The 22,162-nt window shown below is 45.7% G+C and overlaps 1 protein-coding gene across 1 annotated transcript; it reads right to left on the reverse strand.

Annotated features, from left to right (window-relative positions):
- Positions 1 to 307: 307 nt before the first annotated feature.
- On the reverse strand, positions 308 to 17,862 carry CTH (cystathionine gamma-lyase). Its single transcript, XM_074831748.1, has 12 exons — positions 17,638 to 17,862; positions 15,986 to 16,067; positions 15,422 to 15,517; positions 11,623 to 11,732; positions 10,849 to 10,980; positions 8,763 to 8,820; positions 8,375 to 8,452; positions 7,000 to 7,152; positions 6,702 to 6,823; positions 4,754 to 4,806; positions 3,425 to 3,563; positions 308 to 1,034 (listed from the first exon to the last, which is right to left on the reverse strand). Exons 1-12 carry the CDS (start codon positions 17,797 to 17,799, stop codon positions 1,014 to 1,016), a joined length of 1,206 nt encoding a protein of 401 aa, XP_074687849.1. The 5' UTR covers positions 17,800 to 17,862; the 3' UTR covers positions 308 to 1,013.
- Positions 17,863 to 22,162: the final 4,300 nt, after the last annotated feature.

The following is a 22,162-nucleotide window of genomic DNA, read 5'->3' on the forward strand; positions in this document are numbered from 1 at the left end:
CAGATATTCAGACAAGCCGCGAGGCAGCGGGCAGGAGGGCTGCGGTCTGCTCCGAGATCACACCCTGCAGGGGCTTCAGGCAGCCACCCACAACCTACCCCGAGCAAGCAGCACCCTGAGGCACCCGAATGCTCCTTGCACAATAAGCTGTTTGTTATACATTAGAATTGATATCTTGCTTTCTCAACAAAAGTAAAAGCATCAAGTAAATCATTTTCCCACAGGAAAATTTAAACAAATCCAGGGTCTTTTTATCACCCGATTTTGAACGCAAGTAGTAGATGCAAATGTCAAACCAAGCAATACATCAGGCAAATTCAAAGCGTATTTAATTAAAATGATTCCCATTCCAAATATAAACCAAATCATTACCACCATTACCATTACATGATTCTTTTTAAAAGGGGAAAGAATCCTCTTTAGAAAGTTACTATGGTTTACCAGATCTTGGATTTCGCTTCATTTTCTATACTCCATAAAACATCAATGGGTGAAAAGCATTTAACCACATTTCCAGCCTAATTAAATGAAATCAACAGTTTTTAAGTTGGACTGTTGGATCAAAAGATATGAGCAAAATTAAGTGTGCATCCTGAGGAGCAGCATCAGAAACCAACCCTTCTGAGTGAGCAGCCCTGCACTGTCAGCATGACAGGTGAGAAACACTAATCCCCACTGGGAAAACTGGGATGATATTCCTGAGTGTGCAGCATGGCTGCTCACAAGCACAACGTATGGACTCTGTAAATTCCAAAGCCAAGGGACTACACCAGACCAGGAACGGACCCACAGGAGAGCATGAGCTGCGTCCTGCAGCGCACAGTCTGAGTCCAGCCAGGCAGCAGCACCACAAACGTAACAGCACAAAGGGAGAACTCCCCAGGAGTCCAGCGGTTGATCGAACACATTTAAATTCTCAGAGGCAAATCAAAGGAAAATTATTAGCGATTTGGCTTTCCGTGTCATCTTCTTCAGCCGTTTCAACGTTCCATTCCAAGTTCCGGTTTTAAACGTCAAGCCTTATGGTCTGCACACTGCAACGAGAGGAAAAATGAGAAGGAAAAATGAGACGTAATGATGCTATGCACCTATACCAACCATGCACTTTTTTTTATTTTCATAAATAAGATCCATTTTAGCATTAGATTATCTTCATGCTCTGTGCTGGCATATGGAAATACATGCAGTTACTGTTGCTAATTTTCCTTATCACCAAAAAAAAAAAAAAAAAAAAGAGAGAGAGAAAAATAAAGGGGCAAAAACTTTCCTGTCTGTACAGTACATCAAACTCCTACACATCTGCTACAGCTGCTGCAGGACTCAAATTTGTACTTTACCCACCAATACCACCGGGTTCTCTCCCACAGACAAACCTCTGTATTTCAAACACCTGTATTTTTTTAATTCTTTTTTTGCGATGGAGGTGCCGGCAGGGATGCAGAGGAGAACAAGGTAGGGCTGAACCTAGTTCTGCCTCGGCCATTGACTTGGAGCTGACTCAAGGTCCACCAAAGACTGTGAACTCTGCCCTCAGCGCTGCAGACTCCTGAGGAGTCACCAAAGCGGCAGAATTCCCACTCAAAGAAAACAAGCAGACAAACCAACGAGAGTTATGGTGCTCCTACAGTACGAAAGTACAAGCTGAGAGAAGGGAAGAGGGAAACTCATGTGTTTTTAGTGTGGTTATTTATTAACCTGTATTCCAACACTTGCTGAAGCCCCCTTAGGCGTGCGCCCTGCTGCAGCCCTTGCTCTGTGTCCCTGTCCCGGACGCCCTTGCCCACCCCGCGGCATGGCAGCGAGTGTGCTGCCCTGATGGAACGTTTTTGCTACCTGGCAGCAACATGCCCCATACCTACATCTCCCTGCATGGGAGAGACGGGCAATCACGTGGATACAAAGAGACTAGAAGTACATTTAGATTTTGTAAATCAACGTGTTTGACTTTCTAGGAGTGATGTTCTGTATCGGGCAAACAGGATACCTGGGAACAGAACCTGAAGTTGTAAAGGCAGAGTAACAAGTTTTATGGATGGGGTTGTGTGACAGTAGTTGGCAGTTCTGAGAACAAAAACTAAGCTGGCAACAAGAACCAAAGATCTGGTACACATCTTTGAGCAACGGATAGCCCGAGATCTCCATGAGCATTTGTAGGGAATGGCTGGTGCTTTGCTCTGGCAGCAACACCTTTGGGCTCTGCTTGTTCCCACCAGGATCAGAAGGAAATTCTCCTTCCTCTCCCCAACACATAATTATGCTTATGAAGGTTGGAAGGATTTTAGTCTTCCATTGAAGTTCTGGAGAACAGACAAGCTTAGAGATTGAGGCGGAGTGCCTGGGTAGGCTTAAGGCATCTGGTTCACACGCTTTGCTCACGCATCCTGATCTAAAGCTGCCATGAGATTTCACATCAAGAGGAATTCTCCTGCATACCCGAAGGTCAGGGACCTCCCTCTGGGAAAAAGAAAGGACCTTTCACATGACGTGATTTGCTTCCTAGGATCATCTGGGAAACTCCCCTAATAAGTTATTTGCAACTGCAGAAACCAAAGGCATTGGCAATGCCCTTGACAAGTCACAGCGTGATAAATAGAGAGTCCAGTAGGACACAGCATATTCTGCCATGAGATACTGGTGCATCAAACTGCAAGTCTGCAGCTGCCAAAGGGGATCAATCAGACCGATGTACCGCTTCAAAGCCAAGTGCCCATACCTTCTATTTTTCAGCTGTGACTAATCCTTTCTAGGAAAAAAAAGAAGTGATTATAGAAAACCTTGTAAAAAAACCCATTATTCCTTCAGTCGCAGCATTAGCCGACCCAAAGCACAGCACGAACCTGCGCAGGACCGAAAGACAACACCCATTTAACCAGCCTCTCCCCTGCACATCTGCAAGTGTGTGTACTCGTACACAGACACATCTACGCCTTGTGTATTTTAGGTGACATGCCTTGAGAAGTTCTTATATGGCACCACATTAATTACCATGTGTAAAGAACAATTTTAATCTATTATCTGAAATACAGAACTTTGGGTAGAGGAGTAGAACTAGTGCTTATAAATGAAATAGTTTTACTATTGAACTTACTCTGGTGGAATCTCTTTTCTTGAAGTTCCTTAGTACGTTTCAACACCCCCTAAAACTCTGACATGACAAATCTGAAGTACACGCTAAGGACTGCGACACCTCCCTGAGAGCCTCCCCTAGGCCGGACTTCAAATCGTGACAGACGAGGACTGTAAACTTTGCTGCACAGAGAAACCTAACAACGAAAGCTTTAAAACCCTGCACACACTCTGCAAGGTACGCTTAGTTTAAATGCTAAGTGAGGTAAGAATTACCAGGAGACAGTTTAGTGAAAGGTAGAGGACTAGAGGGGGAAGTATTTTTAGAGTGAGGGCACTAAGGTAACGACCCACGTACCGCAGCTTTCAGAGCCTGGTCTAGGTCTGCCAGTAAATCTTCTTCATCTTCCAAACCAACCGACAGGCGAATTAATGTATCACTGATGCCAAGAGCTTCTCTATCTTCTTTAGGCACTGAAGCATGAGTCATGATGGCCCTGGAGGACAAAAAATAGCCTTTTTTCTAAGAAGTTTTTACTTTTATTGGTAAAGACCAAAGCAGGTGGTTTCCTACCAGCACCCCCTGAAACTGCACGAAGATTTGACACATTTTGTGTGCCACCTGCACATTAACCCACAGATGGAAAGAGATCGTATCAGTTACTTTAAATTAGGCAAACTGCAGATATGTCAGTGATTTGTATCTCTCAGAGTTTCAGTACAGTATTTCCAAGCTATAAATGATGAATAAGAAGTGGATACTTAACAATCTTAAACTGAAAAAGGAGAAAATCCTATTCCTCTTCCTTCTAGAGATTTTTTTTTTTTTCCTAAAAAAGAGTATCTAAAAGCTCTGCTTTAAGCATATGGAGAAACAGCTATAGTATACAAACTCCAATATAAAATCTGATTTTTAAATTTTTTTTTTAACTTCTGGTTTCTCAGATCACTTGTCAAACTGTACCCATTTAGACTGAAGAGTTTATTCTCTCCGGCTATGGAAGATATAGGTAAGAAGCTATTTACCCCATATGCTCAGTCACTGATATCCACTGATTAGCAATTACCTTTCAACTCCTTAATTGTTTTAAGATTTGCTGTTATTCTAAAATAAGCAGCTGAAATGATTTAGCATGTGAGTTTAGTCATAACTTCCCATGTATCTTTTTGAAAAGCAAATTGGATTTAAGTAAAATAATCTAATTCCATAAAATCCCATTTTTAGCCTTTGAACCTAGACAGGGGCAACTAAGTGTTACTGAATCCCCACAAAATTTCCCTGACATGGAGACAGATGTGGTGCAGCATACTGACCATGCCCTCTTGTGTGAGCAGGCAGAACGGCAGACCTCACATCCTTGGCATGCCCGAATCTGCTCAATAGGACTTACTCAAACCCACACTGATTTCCTGGATTTGTCATCACAGCAACAAATTGCGGCCCAGTCTCCCAGTTAAAACAAGGAAGCAGGGGAAATGCCCTCATCACTGCATTCTTGGAGTCACAAAAGTCACACTCATTTCTGGAGCAGCCACTGGGTTTTGTGCTACACAACCTACTAGCCTTGAATTTCAATTATATGCAAAATATCTTGGCTTTGTGTACTAGAAAAATTTTAGAACTCCCGTAAAAATAGATCGGCCACTTTTTTGTTACTTTAGACTTTTAAGATGAAGAATGACTTACGGCTGCTCTGCTAGGCTTTCATATCCTCCCAGACTCTCAGCCAGTGCAAAAACCTATGGGAAAAAAGACACAGAAGTTAACATAAGAAGTGTAAGGTTATGAATGCTTAGAGACAGTGAAGGAAAAAGGAACGTTTATTGGTTTGTTTGGGGTGGTTCTCTGAATTTTTTTCTATAACAACTTTTATATTATGAAAGGTATTATCTGGAATTTGGGAAAAAAGTGTACATTTAGCAGTTAAGAGCTGTTAAGATTTAGAAAAGTCTTGTCCTAAAAAGGCTCCAAAGAGACACTGATGAAAAACTGAAATTAAAATATGCCCATGCTGAGCAGCTCCAACCTGGGAGCATTCCTACAGTGCCGTGCATGGGCAGCAGTGGAGGAGGAGCAGAAGGGGAAACGCAGAACCCAAGGGAGCAGGTTCTGCCTGGGCACCAGCAGAGTTTTCATTCCGTTCAGAGGGAGAGAGCAGGCTGCCTGAACAAAGTAAGACTCAGATCTCAAAAAGTTCAGTTAAAGTTTGATTATATCCTATCCTTACATACACTGCTTTCAGCATCACTCGTCACCACTCATATTTAACACCTCTGCTTTTCAGGCTGGCAAATGGCAGACTTGATGGGGAAAAAAACCAAACTTTTAAGACTCTCCTCTTAAGGCTGAACTGATTTTTTCACTCAATGCTCGAGTCTGATGGTCAGTTTAGTAAACCAGCCTAAATTTCTCAGTGCCTAACAGTACTAGTGTTTGTGAAATGCTTACTGTTAATTAAGGGGTTTTTTAGCACTGCTCTTTGAATTATGGACATATACTCTGGATGACAAAAAGGCTCTCTAGAGAGCCAACTGCACTCTGACAGGGATTCACAACTTGTCTTTTGTGAATGCATTTACTGCCCTCAACATTCCTCTCCAGCCCTGGTTGCTTATATTGACTTTTTATTTTTTCCTCTAAGAAACAGAAATACAACTAAACCTATCAGCCAAAGAATCCTCTTCTCAGCCTGGTTTAGGGAAATGACTTTACTTTTGTACCAACCTAGTGACAATCTGATGGTTATCCGAGGCAAAGGGCTGGTGCACACACTCAGAAGGGACTACTTCTGGAACCTGCTCTCTGATGCTTTTTGTCAAAGCTGGCAGATCTCCTGGGCCAGGATTAAATGCTCTCTCTCATGTAAAAGGAGATTTTGTGGGAAAATTGTACTTTTAGTAAATTTGTTTTCAGCTGATGACAGTAGCTGGCAAGTAAGTTAGGGAGGAGAAGGAAGTTCCTCTTGACCTTTGTCAATTATTACCGATTTGTTTTTCCAAGAACAGAACAGCAAAAACACAAAAGCAGGATGCAAATTAACCAGAGCTCAAGACTAGCAAACACATTAAAGAGTACAGGCAGAATTAACTCATTACAAAGACAGAAGCAAGAGCCTATAGTTTAGGTAAAATAACCAAACAACTATTCTCCAAACTGAGGGACTCCCTCTTTGCTTCATGATTCATATCATTTCTCAATGGGTTTTTCTCCTGATGAGTACTTTGAAATATTACAACAGTATTACACCAGCCACAGCCTTTCTGCTTTCAAACACTACAGGTATTTTTGCAAAAGGGTGGTACGCAGGCCCTTTATTAGAAGCAAAGCTTGGGCTAACCTGGACATACTACACTCTGCTGTGTAAACAAATGAGCTGAGGCATCCTTTTCTTCCCTCTCATTAGCCTCTCATTTACAAATAATCTATTATTTAGAGATGGTTACACCCAAAAGACTTTAGGAGCTTTGCAAGTACAGAGAAAAACTCTCCCCGCCCCAAGAAAAACCACTTCCTTCCATTATCACCCTCCAAAGGACAGGCTCAAGTCCCCAAGAAAAACCACTTCCTTCCATTATCACCCTCCAAAGGACAGGCTCAAGTCCCTCTAAGCTAGTGTGTATTTACCATCATTTACCTTTAAATTCTTGAGGAAGGTAGCAGCATGTTCGAGACTTCCTTTAATGTAAAAGGTGACCATCCCAGGGCAGCCGGTACACTGCCGCTTGACCAACTCATGCTGAGGGTGTGAGGGCAGGCCTGAAATTTGTAGAAGTTGCTTTAAGTTAATTACAAGCAGCTCACCCCCAGCTCCGCAGCAACAGCCCACACCTCACCCGCAGTCAGCAGGCAGGAAGGGTGCACACGTGACACGTCGGGTGACAGTACTCAGAGCCATCAAGGACGTCGCCCTCTGGGAAGCCCTGCCAGCCTACCTGGGAAGATGACTTTTGCCACCCGGGAATCTGACTCAAGAAATCGTGCAACAGCTAACGCGTTGCGGAAATGTTGTTTCATCCGGATTTCCAGTGTCTTCAAACCACGATTGCACAGGTAACAGTCAAAGGGAGATGGGACAGCTCCGAGAGCTACAGACATTCAAACAAAATTCCACATAAAACAAAGGCTTTGGGGTTTTGTTAGTAAAAATAAATACAGTACTAATTTCCACAATTTCTAAAGTTCAAACAAAACAAATAGAAAGACATCTGATGCAACCTGTGGTCCTCATCTTACACCCAGGGGAAGCCAATTAATGAGCTGAATTAACAAGCTGAAGACTCACAGATTATATTTATTAGACACAATACACCTTATTCTTTCTGTTGTAGACAGAGAGCAGACAGGTCACTGTACAGAAATCTATTTGTTACAATTAAGAGGCAGCAATTGTTAAAATCAACCCATATAAGAAAATTCTGCATTAGGAATAGCCTCTGATGTGTGAATGAGTTTAAAAAAAACCCCAGATGTACTTGACACGGGTTAGATGAAATTAAATAAAGGCATAATTTAAATGTTTGCATGCCTCTTCATACATGACGTCAAGTGAATATAGGAAATGATGGTGCTCTTTCTGCCGGGGTCCCATCTAGAACCTAAAGAGCAACTTTGCAAGCAGTCATGCCCCCTGTAACTGCAGGTGCTGCTTGCATTCTTCAAATTCTAAACCCACAACAAAACATGATTTAAGAGCACTGCTCTAATTCCCACTGGCTTCAGGAGAGGAGTGATTGAATGCATCTAACATACAGCCCGTTCACATTTGTGAAAAATATAGTTCTGGTGCTTAGTGGAGGCAGGGATAAGTAATGGTATTTACTCTAAAGTTTATTTCCTTAGAAAATGAAGACCTCAACACAGTCTGCAAAGCAAAAAAATTGCAGTTTTCTAGACAGCAGTCTTGGTGGTACTGCACTGAAAGAACAGCTGAAAACATCAAGAAAGTGCAAAAGGGTTTGTTTGCGAGGTGTCTCTTCCCAAACCTCCCAGCTTTCTTCAAGAAGCAGCTAGAAGTGCAGACCAGTGTCATTAACATTATTAGACAGGGAAGCCACAGTCGCCCACCAAAAGCTATCACCTTTGCATAAGGCCACCCTACATACTGGTCAAAGGCAGGGAAGAGAATTCAGGTTTCTTACCTCTGTGTTACTGCTTTCTCTCCAGGCATTTACACTTCTGCACATTTAAATGCCTGAGCTACACCTCTAAATAAATTTCATACTTGTGTGCATGCAACACGCTTCCTGTTATGAGCTGGTGTATTTAAACATGATTTATTTCAAGGTATTTCCTATATTCATAACTTACAGTTTTGTAAGAATTTGAGCCTTTCGTAGAGATCATCACAGTTTACTGAAACAAGTCCCATCACAACATCACTATGCCCTAAAAATGCAAGAAGACAAGAACAGAATCAGCCACTCCGTCTGCTCCAGGGTTCTGCCACAACCCCCCATATTCCTAGCCCTGCTGCTAATACAGTCTCATTTTTGGGTCATGGCTATAAACACCTCTAGGTCTATTACCTGAAGTCAGGTCAATATTCCTTCTCGCAGGGATAGTTTGGGAGGTATGAAGACTATAAAGTCCATCTTCACTAATGGCCCATCTAAGAATTACCAGCAGACACACTGGCTTCTGTGAACTGCCTGTAGCCAGAACGGCTTTTAAATAGCCAGCCCAAGCTGTGACTTACCATTCATGTACTTGGTTGCAGAATACATACAAATATCAGCCCCCAGAGATAAAGGACGCTGAAATGAAATGAAGATAAAAGGTCTGATTAAGGCTTGTGTGCACTCTGGTTCACTTCAAGCTATCCAAGAAGGCTGTGATGCAACATGGAAAATAACAATGGGTGGAGAAACAAAAAAAAAACCCACCCCACAAAAACTTAACACAAAACTTAACCAACACAAAAACCTGGGCATGAAGATAGATAGAATATGTGACAAAAACAATAGTGCAGGAAATCACTCTGAATTCCAGATAAGCACAATAAAAAGAACCCACAATAAAAAGAACCCACAATAAAAAGAACCCACAATAAAAAGAACCCACAATAAAATGTGATTTAAAAGCTCTGGTCTAATTCCCACCGGCTTCAGGGAGATGAGTGATTGAATACATCTACCATACAGCCCATTCATATTAGAAAAAAACAGTCCTATTGCTTAGCAGAAGCAGGAATAAGTAATGGTATTTACCCTAAAGTTTATTTCCTTAGAAAATGAAGACCTCAACACAGTCTGGAAAAGCAAAAAACCCTGCAGTTCTCTAGATATCAGTCTTAGTGATACTGCACCAAAAGAATGGCTGAAAACCCGAAGAAAGTGCAAAGGGTTTTGTTTGCCAGGTCTCTCTTCCCAAACATCCCAGCTTTCTTCCCAGAAGCCTTTTTAAGGTGAGGCAAACGGAGATGTTGATGGGCAAGAAGTAATGAACAATATTTTTTTTTAATCAGTCACTAAGTAAAGGGCTTTGCACAGAATATAAGCATATTACGAAGACTGAGGAGTATCAGTATGTTAAAAGGTAATGAAGCAAGCAGATTTAGAATAAAAAACTGCTGCTGTCAGATTAAACACAGACGTGGATAACATGCATTCCCAGTGCGCCGCCAGAACGGCAGCATAAACACCAGTGCCTTTGACATTCGATACTGCTATATAAATCACCCAAATTCTGATCTTCTTAGAACAGTGTACCAGCAGCAGTCTGGAGGGGTTTAAAGACATTACCTATTATCCTTACTAGAATTAATCATTACAACTGACTTTTGCTTAGCACCAGGCCAATAAAAGATACATTAACTAGCTCCCATACCCAGACGCTCACTTTTCTTCTTTCACACACATCTTTCCGAAGCAATAATTGTGGGGAGAAAATCACCAAGCTTTTGGCATGTTCAAGACAAACTCAAGTGCTACTTTAGCTAAGCATTAACGCTTTCCGTAAAGCTGTCTTAATTTATAAAGATCTCAGTACCCTTAACAATAACAAAGACTCCTTGCCTTTTGCACTCATAAAAATGTTTTACTTTAGACCTAAAATACAGGGGATTAGCTTGGTCTCCTGGGAAATACACAGGAATATTTCTAGCCCACATTAAGATGAACAAGACTTCGAAGTTTATTATTCCGAAGCGGTTTTAGAAGTTAAGAAATTGTCTTCGCTTTGTGTATTCTAGTTATAAAAGCAGAAAAGTTATGCCAATTGTCCGAGATCAAAATTACAAACTGCTGAGCCACGCATTCACCAAAATATTGAAGAAAAAGGTAACTTGAATGTCTCAAAGATTTAACAGAGTTTGCTTGTTTTAACTTCTTCTTCCACTACCTTTTTTAGAAGGTGGTTCAGAACAAATCATGAAGAACATATACAAAAGAATTGGTATAAAAAGGCCAAAGTTAGAAACCAGGACACTTTTTAACAGGCCTGTTACAATTTCCATCAGCAAGAACTAAAACCCATGACTTTTGAATGACAGAGAAGCCATTCTCCCAATGGCTTACCTGACTGCCTTAATTCAGTGTGTTGACCTGACTGCTGAGCTATACTGGTTTTGCTGGTATCGTACTGGTATATGGCCAGTTATGAAATACTTTGCACACCACCTTTACTAATGTAAAGAGCAGCAGTACATGGGCTGTATTTAGAAAGAGAACAGGGAATTCTACAATGCACAGATCAAAACCACAGTTCCTTGGTGGTGCTTCCATTTTAAAAGTGTATCTTCGAATACACTGAAATAAGGGGGTAACTGTAAACAAAGTGCTTACCTGGAAATACGCAGACATAAAAGTGTTGTCTACCACTAGAAGAACATCTTTATGCTTATGCACTACACCTGCACAGGCCTGGATGTCAATGACCTTCAGCGTGGGGTTTGTGGGTGTTTCAATCCAAACAAGCTGCAGTAATTCAACAACGTAAATCAGTTTAGAGATTTCACAGCGCTGGTGATGGTACATGTGTAAATCATAAATGCTTTTAAATGTTAACTCGGTGAGTGCCAGCCTCCCATGCAGGTTTGTAAAGTGGGGATAAGAAAGTATCCCTACTGAAGAAAGGCAAGGTTTCCTGGGAGAGGTAATATTCCCACAAAAACAACTGAAACACGGGAAGAACATCCAAGCTTTCGAAAACCTAAGCACATCACATCTGAAGAAGGCCTGCGATAGCCAGAAGAAAGTCTTGATGCCCAAATATTTTCCAGCTGAATCATCTTCCACTAGAGCAGGGGATTATCTGCTCCAGTGCCATGGAGCACCTCCTCCTCCAACCTTGGTGCTCCCTCAGCTGTTTCTTACCTTTTGCCTCCCCCTCTCCCTCTCTGGTGTTTTTTGCCCTTCTTAAAGCATTTTCAGTGAGGCACCACAAAGGTCACCAAGTGGCCTGCAGTGGGGACATGCTGGAGCCAGCTGTGCCCCAACCTGTCCCCACAGCGGCCACCCCCTCAGCACCCTCTGCTTGACACATACACCGAACATAACAAGAATAAAATTATTTAACGATGTTAAGCAAGTAAATTCAGCAATTCCCTTCTCCCCTACCTTGGTCTCTGGTGTAATTGCAGCTTCCAGGCATGCCAGTTTGGTGCAGTCAACAAAAACTACCTTCAAACCCATTTTCATGGCGACTTCCCTGAAGTATCTGTTTGTGCCTAAAAAAGCCCAACCAGGCAAAAAATCAGAGACACAAAATGAAACAACTTCCTTAACCTTCCTTGTCTGATCCCCAGTCTCTTGTACACATCCACAGAAAGCCAGGAGGGTACAGGTTTATGCTGTACACCATAAATGGCACATTAGGGTTTTTTTTATTTCTAACGAGTTTAAAGATTGCTGTAGCTTTAAACATCATGGAAAAGTAATAATGTGAATACAGAATCAGTGACTTATGAAGCACCATTTGGGGTTTTTTTTTAATCAGAAGATTAAATAGACTCCTTTTAGTTTGCCTGTTTCTAACTCCCTCACTCCACTTTTAATAACTTTTTTCCACCACATATTTTCAAACTCTTTTTTCTATTTAATAAGCTTAATTGAGGATCTGGCAGAAGAAGAATCATGGGGAAGACTCCAGCTACTGTGCTTCTTATCACTCCATTAAATAAACATGTAGTGAGGAACATAAAAAAGTGATTATTTCCTTCCTTTCCGTCTTTGAAGCCTTTCATTGGAAAGATTAAAAGAAGAAACCAGAAGCACCAGTTGACCAGTAAATGTGCAACACACTGACTATTTGGCAACACTGGCAAAGTCAGATTAAAAATTAAATCATTAGGTCTTTCTGCCAAGATTATTCAACATTTACTCACTTAGGCAGACGAGCAGTTTGCCATCTAGCCATAAAGTCAGAGTACAGGCAGGGCATGATTCTGTGTGACAAATGCTACATCTGAAGGATTTTTTTTTTTCCAGGGAAACGCTTTTATTTCTATAGTAAGCTATATTCCCTTGTGCTGTAAGAAGTTTATTCAAGCATGGGAAATTTTCACATAGGCTGTCAACTCTATGAATACAAATCACAGAAAAGTTGCTTTATAGTAGTCTTACATGCTTTTAATAACAGCACACTACAAAAAACCTTCGCTGGAAACGAGAGGTTACACTGGAAGTAGCCCTTTTTAAGATGTTACGGCAATGGCTCAGAATTCAGAGATGCCAACAACATATAGCTCCCTCTCACGCCTCCCAAAACTCTGCGTCTCTTAAACACGTCCTAGGCCATACGCTCTCCCAGCACTGCCTGAGAGCTTTTCACTTTCTTTCACTGTTTTCCTGACAACCTTGCACACTGCGGGCTCATTTGAGTTAGCAAGCGCAGCGCTGCTTTCCTACCCAGCCAGGCTTTTTCCAAAAAATGCACTAAAAGCTTACCAGAGCTCGTGCACCCTGGAGGGAGCAGGGACACGTGCCAGTACAGCACCCATGACTCAGAGTTGCTATCACAGGGCTGAAGTGTGACAGGCTGCAGAGGGCAAGCGTGGCGGGGGGGTAAACCCTGCGCAGCACGAAGGAGTCAGCACAGGCAACCGCGAGGAAGCGGCTGACAAAGGACCAGGCTGCAGCGTGCAACACGAGCAGGAAAGATGACTGGGAACAGGCAGAAGAGCCCAGCCAAGGAGGAAGGCAAGCAGGGATCAGGGGACAAGGAGCCCCCAATAGCCAAGGGAAGAACAAAGGGGCTGAACACGTACAGGGGCAGATCTGCAGATGTACTGTGCCATGGGGTGTGAACTCCACTGAATAAGGCTGTCTGTGGGGAAGCCGGTCTCTTTACAACAAAAGTATAAAAAAAACAACTCAGGGGACCAATGATGAAATTCACCTCTGTAGAAACCACCACATGCTGAGGCTTTGATGAGCAGGGGAACTGGTTTTGCTTGAAAAATACACCTATGGGCCTTTCTGAAGTGAGGAACTGATAATATGCTTTGGCCAAATGACTTTGATTTACTGAGTTCTGTAGTGGGAGGGCTGTGAATTAAAGGAGCAGATTGTCAGCAGGGATTCCTGCTGTCTACACTCAACTTCGGAGAAGAGCTATCTGGCATGACAGAACTAAGACATTAAAAGCAAATTATAGACTCACAGGTGGGTTTGGATTGGAAGGGACCTCAAAGATCACCTAGTCCCAACACCCCTGCCCCAGGCAGGGACACCTTCCACTAGTCCAGGTTGCCCAAAGCCCCGTCCAACCTGGCCTTGAACCCTTCCAGGGAGGGGGCAGCCACAGCTTCTCTGGGCAACCTCTGCCAGGGCCTCACCACCCTCACAGGGAACAATTTCTGCCTTAGATCTAATCTAAATCTCCTCTCTTGTTAGTTTAAACCTGTTACCCCTCATTCTATCCCTACACCCCTGATCAAGAGTCCCTCCCTGCGTTCCTGTAGCCCCTTTAAGCCCTGGGAGGCCGCTCTAAGGTCTCCCTGGAGTCTTCTCTTCTCCAGCTGAACCCCCCAACTCTCTCAGCCTGTCCTCACAGGGAGGTGCTCCAGCCCCCCGAGCATCTTCGTGGCCTCCTCTGGCCCCGCTCGAGCAGGTCCGTGTCCTTCTGCTGTTGGTGCCCCCAGAGCTGGACCCAGCACTGCAAGGGGGTCTCCCAAGAGTGGAGCAGAGGGGGAGAATCCCCCCTCGCCCTGCTGCCCACACTGCTCTGGGTGCAGCCCAGCACACAGGTGGCTTTCTGGGCTGCCAGCGCACGTTGCTGGCTCACAGTCAGTTTTCCACCCCCCAACCCCACCAAGTCCTTCTCCTTGGGGCTGCTCTCCATCCCCTCCTCGCCCAGCCTGGATTTGTGCTTGGGATTGCCCCGACCCATGGCAGGACCTTGCCCTTGGCCTTGCTGAGCTCCATGAGGTTTGCCCGTCCCACCTCTCCAGCCTGCCCAGGTTCTGGATGGATCCTTCCCTCCCTCCCCTCCATCACACCACACAGCTTGGTGTGTATTTATATTTGATGTGTACAAGCACAGAGAACCAACTGGCAAAGAGCAGTTACCCTTTGCGGTGGGAAAGGTGATTACTCTTGCTGAAAGTTTTTCCAGCTGTTGCTTGGGAAAACACCACCTGCCTCTCTAACCTTCCTTTGAGAACAAAGCTGATTTGATCTCTTTGTACCAAGGCCTGGCAGCAGACAGAGAGAGACAATGAGCTTTGTTGATCAGTGAAACACACAGTCGGGCACTGAGGACATGGATTGTCTCAGAGCACCCTGGCAGACTTTCCTACTAGGGACTTTTGGGTGGCATCAACCTTTTGAAGGACTTTGGCAGAGGTGGATGCACTGTTTGTTACTGTGGAGTTTCTTAGAAGAATGGATGAAAAAAACCCCAAACAACCCCTATACAAGATCAAAACCTAGTAGGGGGCTGCAGCATCACTGAGGCATTGGGAAGACATGGACAGAACAGATGCAAGTTGTGCTTTCAGGGAAGATGACAGAATACTTGTCCAAAACAGCCCAGACAAAACACTGGCTGGAAAAGGGTCAAACCTAGGAAAGGAATAGTAGAAAACCCAGAAGCTGGAAAGCCCTGCTACACTGGACTGCAGAGGGTCCTGCTCCACAAATCTAGGCTAGGATGTTGCTACCTTCCCCTCATTCAAGCATGTAGTACTAGTCAGCTCTATTTTTTAAACCCCCATATTGTGTCTCAGAATCTTTCAGCATTTGAATTTCTCACCCCAACATCAGACAGGAGTGTTCTGTGTTCTCATAAAGTGAAAAGGCTTTAAAGAAAAGTTAGGTCCTATGTGGGAAATTCAGAAAGCTCACGAGAATCACAAATAGGGACATTTAATCATCTGCACAATGAAGATCAAAACCCCACTTTTGCTTTACGTACCTCCATAGACATCATCCATGCAGATAATCGTATCCCCTGCCTTTAACAGGTGAGTAATATTCAAAGTAGCAGCTAAGCCAGAAGCATAAGCTAAACCTAAAACAGAAAAGAGTAAGTGGCAGACAGACTGTATTTTAATGGGATGCAACCTTGTCAAACTTGCCTTCGCTTTCCTCACTTTGCTTTTAAAAGGAACCTGTTCCGTCACTCTCACGCTATCTCACTCGCTAAGTGCATTCAGTAAAAGCAGCAGCCTGACTTTGCAGAGTGGAACCCAGGATTCGCAAGGACGGGTTCAGTTTAGCTTAGGCACCAAACACAGCCAGAGGAAGCACTTCAGAAAGCCCAGTATTGAGCTGGACTTTCCTGAACAGTAAGTGTTGGACTCTTTTCACACCCCAAAGCAGCTCTTGCCCCTAACCAGTAGTCGAGGCTGTGAAAGCCTTGCTGGGATACGGCTGCTGCTGGGAACTCAGCGCCCTCACTCCCCAGGTCGTGCCTACTGTGGAAAAGCAGGAGACACACGTGCTGACATCTTGCTTAAGGAACCTATTAACTGCTTACAGTATTTAGCTCCATCTAGTGCTGCCACAGCCTTCTCCAGGCAATCCCGCGTAGGGTTTCCACTCCGGCTGTATTCATAACCCTGTTGTGAAAAGCAAGAAACAAATGTAACTGAAGAGAGAGCACTGACGAAGTTTTGTACAAGAATCGTGCTAGCTTCCTTAAAAAGCCCCGCTCTCGACACCAAGGTCACGCATCCACCTCCTCCAGGAACAGCAGGCTGGTTTTCTGGCTATGTCAAGCTGCTGTACACAACATTCAACCAGGCATCCCCAACCTGAAAATGGTTTCTAGGGGCGTGCAGGGGGAAGACACATTCTTAGACACGTTCTCCTACTTGTTCCTAGATCTCCATCTCTCGTCACTGTAGGAGAAAAGGCCTGGGGCTGACACAGTCCACTCATTCTGAAGTTATCAGGAAGAACGTGTCCCATCTGCACGACGCTCTGCTTGAAAGATGCTCTAGGGCACCGGCCAGTGCCAACCTGTACCCATCAAAAGTTCTTGAAAGCTCAAACCCTGGCATGCAATCAGACCAAGTTCCATGTTTCCGTGCAACGGCTTTTATGTGAATACTGAGAAAATTTAATGAGGAAAAAAAAAATACTCATGCATGCATGGATGCACTTGTTAGAGAGAACCTGGCTAAGCATCCTGGTATTTGCGTACTTTCAGGATTTCTGTTTAATGACAACTTCGTCATATTCAGGAATCTGGCAGACCGCTCTCACAGAGCTCCCGGCACGAACACGGCCGCTCTGTCATCAGCATGTGAACGCAGCAGCGCGCGACTCCTTCTTCCGAGGTCTTCTTCAACACAGCTACCTACTCACAAGCATTCACAATTTTAGTCTGCTTAAGCAATTTCGTGTGGAATCAAAGATCACAAGGCGAATTCCTATTGCCCAACCAGCACAGCGTGACATTTGGCCCTCAGCTTTGGAACAAATACTGATTTATGCGTTGCCAATTTGTGCCATTTCCCCTCCTACATGCGCGTAGCCATCAGAAACTTGACAACAGTTCAATGCAAACACTTCTAGTACTTTCTGTGATACATCCACAAAATACTTATGAGATATTCTGGAGGGACCACTGAGGCAGCCTCTTACACAATCTGTAAATAAGAAAGTGTATTCTGCCGGGGCCCAGCGGCAAGGTATTGTTATCACACAGACTTCAAGGAAGTCCCCGGCTGGGTGCAAACCACGCGACCAAGGCCTGAACCTTAACAGGGGTAGCAGCCTCCTCCTCCTCCTCCTCAGCGCAGAGGCTGCCGAGCCCGAGGGGCGCTGGGTGCCCCCTCCTGCACCTTTCATACCCAAAATCACCCAAAACGGGCCCTCCAGCCCACGGCGGGAGAAACCACCTCTCCCAGCGGGGAAAAAAAAACCCAAACACAAACAAAAGATGGTTGGCTTTGTTCGGGAGTCAGCAGGAGGGGAAATATTTCCACGCGGTGCAAAACGGGAGCCCCCCCTGCCCTCTCCAGGGCCTGCTGCCTCCCCCGACCCCCCCAGGGGGCCAGCACCGCCCGTCGGGCCGGCCGCGGAGCTCTCGCCGTGCCCCCGGCCGCGCCCCCCCTCCGAGCGCGGTATCTCTGACCCCGGAACCGCCTCCGGTGGGTGTCCGGTGGCGGCAGCCGCACTCACCGTGTGTTGCCCGGGGGCCTTCTGCTTGAAGGTGGTGGAGAGGGAGAGGGGCGGCACCAAGGCGGCCGAGCGCCACTGCTCGGGCTCCTGCCCGGCGTGGATGGCCTGCGTGGCGAAGTGCGCGAACGGCGGGAGGAAGCCCCGCGCCCCGCCGCGCTCCATGGCCGCTGCCGCTCCCGCCGCCGCCGCCACCGCCACCGGCACCGGCACCTCCGCCACGCCACGCCCCCACAGCCGGGCGGGGGCGGGGCCTCAGCGCCGCGCCCCCATTGGCTGGGGCGGGGCGGGGCGGGGCCGGGCAGCGCCCGCGCCGCAGGGCGGGGAGCGGCGTCGCGCCGCGGTCCCGCCCGCCCGCTGGGGGGCGCCAGCGCGGCCCCGCCGCGGCCTCTCCTTCCCGCCGCCCCTCGGCTCGGTGTCTGCAACGGTAACGGTCCCCCGCGGCCTCGGCCGCCGGCGGAGCGGGAAATGGCGGGAGCGGCGGGGGGAGCCGTGAGCCCGCAGAGCCCTCCCCTGCCAGCAGCCTCCGCCTGCCCCCGCGCCCGGCCGCACCGCCGAAAGCAGGAGCTGTGCGGTGGAGGACTTGCCCCAGCACTTGCAGCTGCCCCTCGCACCCCTTGGGCCGGATCTGAAATAATTTTCATCCCACCCACAGGTCAGTTTAGAGCCAAGCTGGGCCTAAGGGGAAGCGATGCCCGCTAGCTGAGGCCTGCAAGTTGAGGCCTGTAACAATTAGTGATAAAAGAAGCATGCGATTATACCTTACATGGTCACGTTGTACCCAGTTGTATAGATCTGGAAGTCTCAGAGGGGGAAATATTAAGAAATTCTTTTACCAAACAGTGTTTAACTTTGTATTTAACAAGGCCTGAGTGATTAGCAAGGCCTGAGTGATTAAAGAGAAGATAACTTTAAGAATAGATACATCCTGGCAGAAATGCTCAAAGGCGACAGATAAGAAAGAATATCTTGGCCAGACAACAGAGCTGGGAAACATCCAAGGAGAAGAAATTGTCCTCAAAAGACTCATGACCATAAAAGGGAAAAAGGGGTAGGGAGCTAACTCCCCAAACGACCACGCGAGACCCCTGCGCATGCGTAGTGTAGTTTTGCAATGCCAGCATGATGTAAATGTAGTAGGTGATAGGCAGAAAGGTGGAGACTTCTTGGAAAATGTATGAATATTCGTGTCTTGAAAGTATAGAAAGGATGAACTTTTGTTTCAGTGTGTGCACGTTAGGTGGAGTGATCCCCTGTGCACCCAGCGCTGCAATAAGGAATGTCTGCCTCCTGAAACTCCACAGTGGGTCTTAAGAGAGTTCCGCCGCTGGCTTTTACAGTAACAGAAGGAACACACTGATTAGTCTCAAGTCTGTTTTTCAGCCTCGGCACAGAATGGAAACCTGAAATTTATGATGGAGGAGTTTAATCCTGCGGTGATAACTCTGTTTCCCATAGGCCTGTGGAAAACGTCTACATAAATCCCCCCGGGAAAGCTTTGCTTCAAATCCACCGTGCTGCCAGGACAGCAAAGTTCCAGGTGCCCAGCGAACCTCAGGCCGTATCGTAAAGATTCCCTTTTCTTTTTATAATAATTTGTAGGACAAAGTTCAGGATAGTCAAGCTGACACAAAGGGGAAAATGGAATGATTTCCTTGTCGCACAAAATTTCTCCTCTACCTCCAGTTCCATGTCACGGTTGCCTGTGTAGCCCATAATAGTCTTTTGTGGCTGTTTCTGGAGGAGGTTGTCCTGTCCTGTCCGTACGTAAGTCTGCAGGGTGTCGGCGCTGTGGGCTCCTTCCCCGGACACGGATCCTCGCCCTGCTGTCCCCACCCCTGAGGACAGGAGGGAGCTTGGCAGAGACCAGTCCCGTAGTCTGAGCGTCCCAAGCAAAGAGCTGGTGGGTTTGGGGGTTTTGTCTTCTTAATAAGGAGATATAAACATTTCTGAAGTGCTTTGGTTCAGCACCAGCTGAAAAGAGAATTAATACTTCCACTTTGAATGGAAGCCACTGAAGCTACACTGTCTTAAAATTTCTCAACCTACTTTTCCCTGTTAATTTCCTTAAATGTCCTTTGCTGCTCTGAAGCGTGTGTTGCTCTCCCGCGTCTCTCGGGCCCATCGTTCTGAATGCCTGGGAGAAGTACAGGTTTGTTTCTCCAGAGCTGGCAAGTTCCATTCACTGTCCTCCAGGACCAGATTTAGTTTTGTTTTGCCTTGTGGAAGTACAGAAAAAGGCAACCAGAGAGCATTTCTCTATAGTGAGGTGCTTTCGATATTCTATTAGGTACTTTTCGTAAGTTTAAATGTTAGACTTACAGCTAGAATAAATGCCAATGCACACTTACAGTATCTAATTGTCATTTACTGCCTACATGTGGGCTTTGTACAAATTTAGTGTTTTATTCCTGTTTTTTGACCTATTCATTTATGGACTAAACAAGTCCTCCTGCCTGGAGGAATACACCCATGAGAAATTACTCCTCCATTATTTATTTCCTACTTGAGGAATGCCGTAAGTGAAGTTTCCATAGACTCACAGCCCAGAAACTGTAGAAAATGCAGTTCCACGTTGCCACCATACCTGATCCTGCCACTTCTATCTAAATCGCCTAGTGCTTGCAAGAGAGCAATTTAATTTAAGAAGATGGGAGAATATAAACAAGAGCAAGTTCTGTTGTTAGACGGTAAAAAACCCCCGAAACATTCTCAAGAATTTGTAGGTGTGTAATAATGACGCGGCACAGTCCTAGCATGGGAGGACATCTGGATTCACTACAAACGCCAGTTTTCACAGCGCGGTGCCCATTAGTAATGTATTCATTATGTTTCTGCATTGAATAAGGGACTCCGTAATATGCTGGTAAACAGTGACTTCATGCCTCTGTCTCCTCTTAGCTGGCCTCCAGTAATTAAAAATGCAACGTGAAGCTTCCAGCATCAGCTGAAACCCGAGCTAGTGCACCTCCTCCACCAGACTAGCCATGCCCCGCATGTTTCCCGCACGGCACCGGGGCAAACGGCCTCCTGTGCAGCACTGGAGAACGGGCAGGAGACATCGGAACTACCAAGAGCGTCAAGCTCTCCAATTCTGTTTGTAAATGGGGTTTAATTTTCTCTAAAAACAAGAAGAGCCAGAAAAATCTTGTTGGAAAGACCAATAGAGCAAAGGTGACTTCTTTTTTCCCCCTAGAATTATTTAGAATTCCGTATTAGAATTGTAAATAGCTGTGCAGGAAGCAGCTGTGCTGTCACTCTGAAGACAGCAGGCACAGAAATCGTGTTTCATAGTTCCCCTCTCTGCCTAGAATTCTTCCTAGCCACTTAGTATGAGAGGAGATGATGCAAATTGGGTAAAGAAAGAGGTCACCCAGAAAGGTAATTCTTTTATCACAGCAGATCTAATCTTCCTGACAACTTGTAGGTGTTTTCCCCTGGAAGCATTAATAAGAAATCCAGTTTACCTGGAATTTGGCATATCATCAGTTTTTAAATGATTCATTCCACTGTTGTAAGTAGATACTTGCAGAACTAGCGCTAAAGGAGGAGCTCCTGCAGGGAAATCTGGAAGCTCTGAACCTAACGCAGTTACTTTAGAAGATGATAATGTATCTACAAGGAGTGACATGAGGACAGGACAACTGTCCCATCTTTCCCTTTTCCTCCATGTGCTTTTGAGGAAGACAACGTGTACAGGTCCCGTCACTCTCCAGGGAACTTGTTTCACAGCTGTGTATCACGCTGGGTCTTTTCCTTCTATGTCCCTCTCCCTCGGTGAATGAAATAGCCACGCAGACAAGGGAAATGGATTAACAGCAAAAGGTCTGGGCGAGGTTTTGTTCCCAACAGCATTAGCATCCTGTTTCTCCTCCTTGGCTCACAAGGGGACTCACGGAAGGAGCACCAGAGGAGATGCACAAGTGCTGATTTGAGATTGCGGTGAGAAACCCCTTGACCTTTTGTGACCGGGGAAGTAACCCAGAGCTTCTGTTCTCTTGCAAACGAGGGGGATTGGCTCATCTCATGGATTTCATTGCTGCGTGGTTTGTTTACACCTCTGGCACGCGTACAGAACACACGCTGTCATCTGTACGGTTGCGTAACTGAACCTCAAACCAAGACACTCCTGGATGCCCTGTGCCACTTTACACACGAATCTGAGAGGAATCCGTAGAGGCCATCACAGAAGATTTTTGCAATGGGCTGAGAATCTGGGTCCTTCCCTCATGATACGCACCAGAGCCGGCGCTTCTCTCCCTCCGCAGTCCAAGATAAGCCTGCGTAAGCCGGGAGCGCGTCCCAGCAGCCAGCCCCGGTCCAAGGATACGGGATGCAAGGACTGTAGGAAGGCCCAGCCCTCTGCGGAGCGCAGTCACCTCAGGGGAAGGGTGGCGAGCTGCCCGGCCCACAGAGTCACAAAATATTCTCTCTCCCCGTGCCCGAGACACAATGGCGGGCCCTTACTGCCAGTGTAAGCAGCTGTTTCCCTAGAAACGCCACATATCCTCTCAGCGCGGGCATAAAT

This window comes from Strix aluco, chromosome 8, assembly GCF_031877795.1.
Source record: "Strix aluco isolate bStrAlu1 chromosome 8, bStrAlu1.hap1, whole genome shotgun sequence".
NCBI lineage: Eukaryota > Metazoa > Chordata > Aves > Strigiformes > Strigidae > Strix > Strix aluco.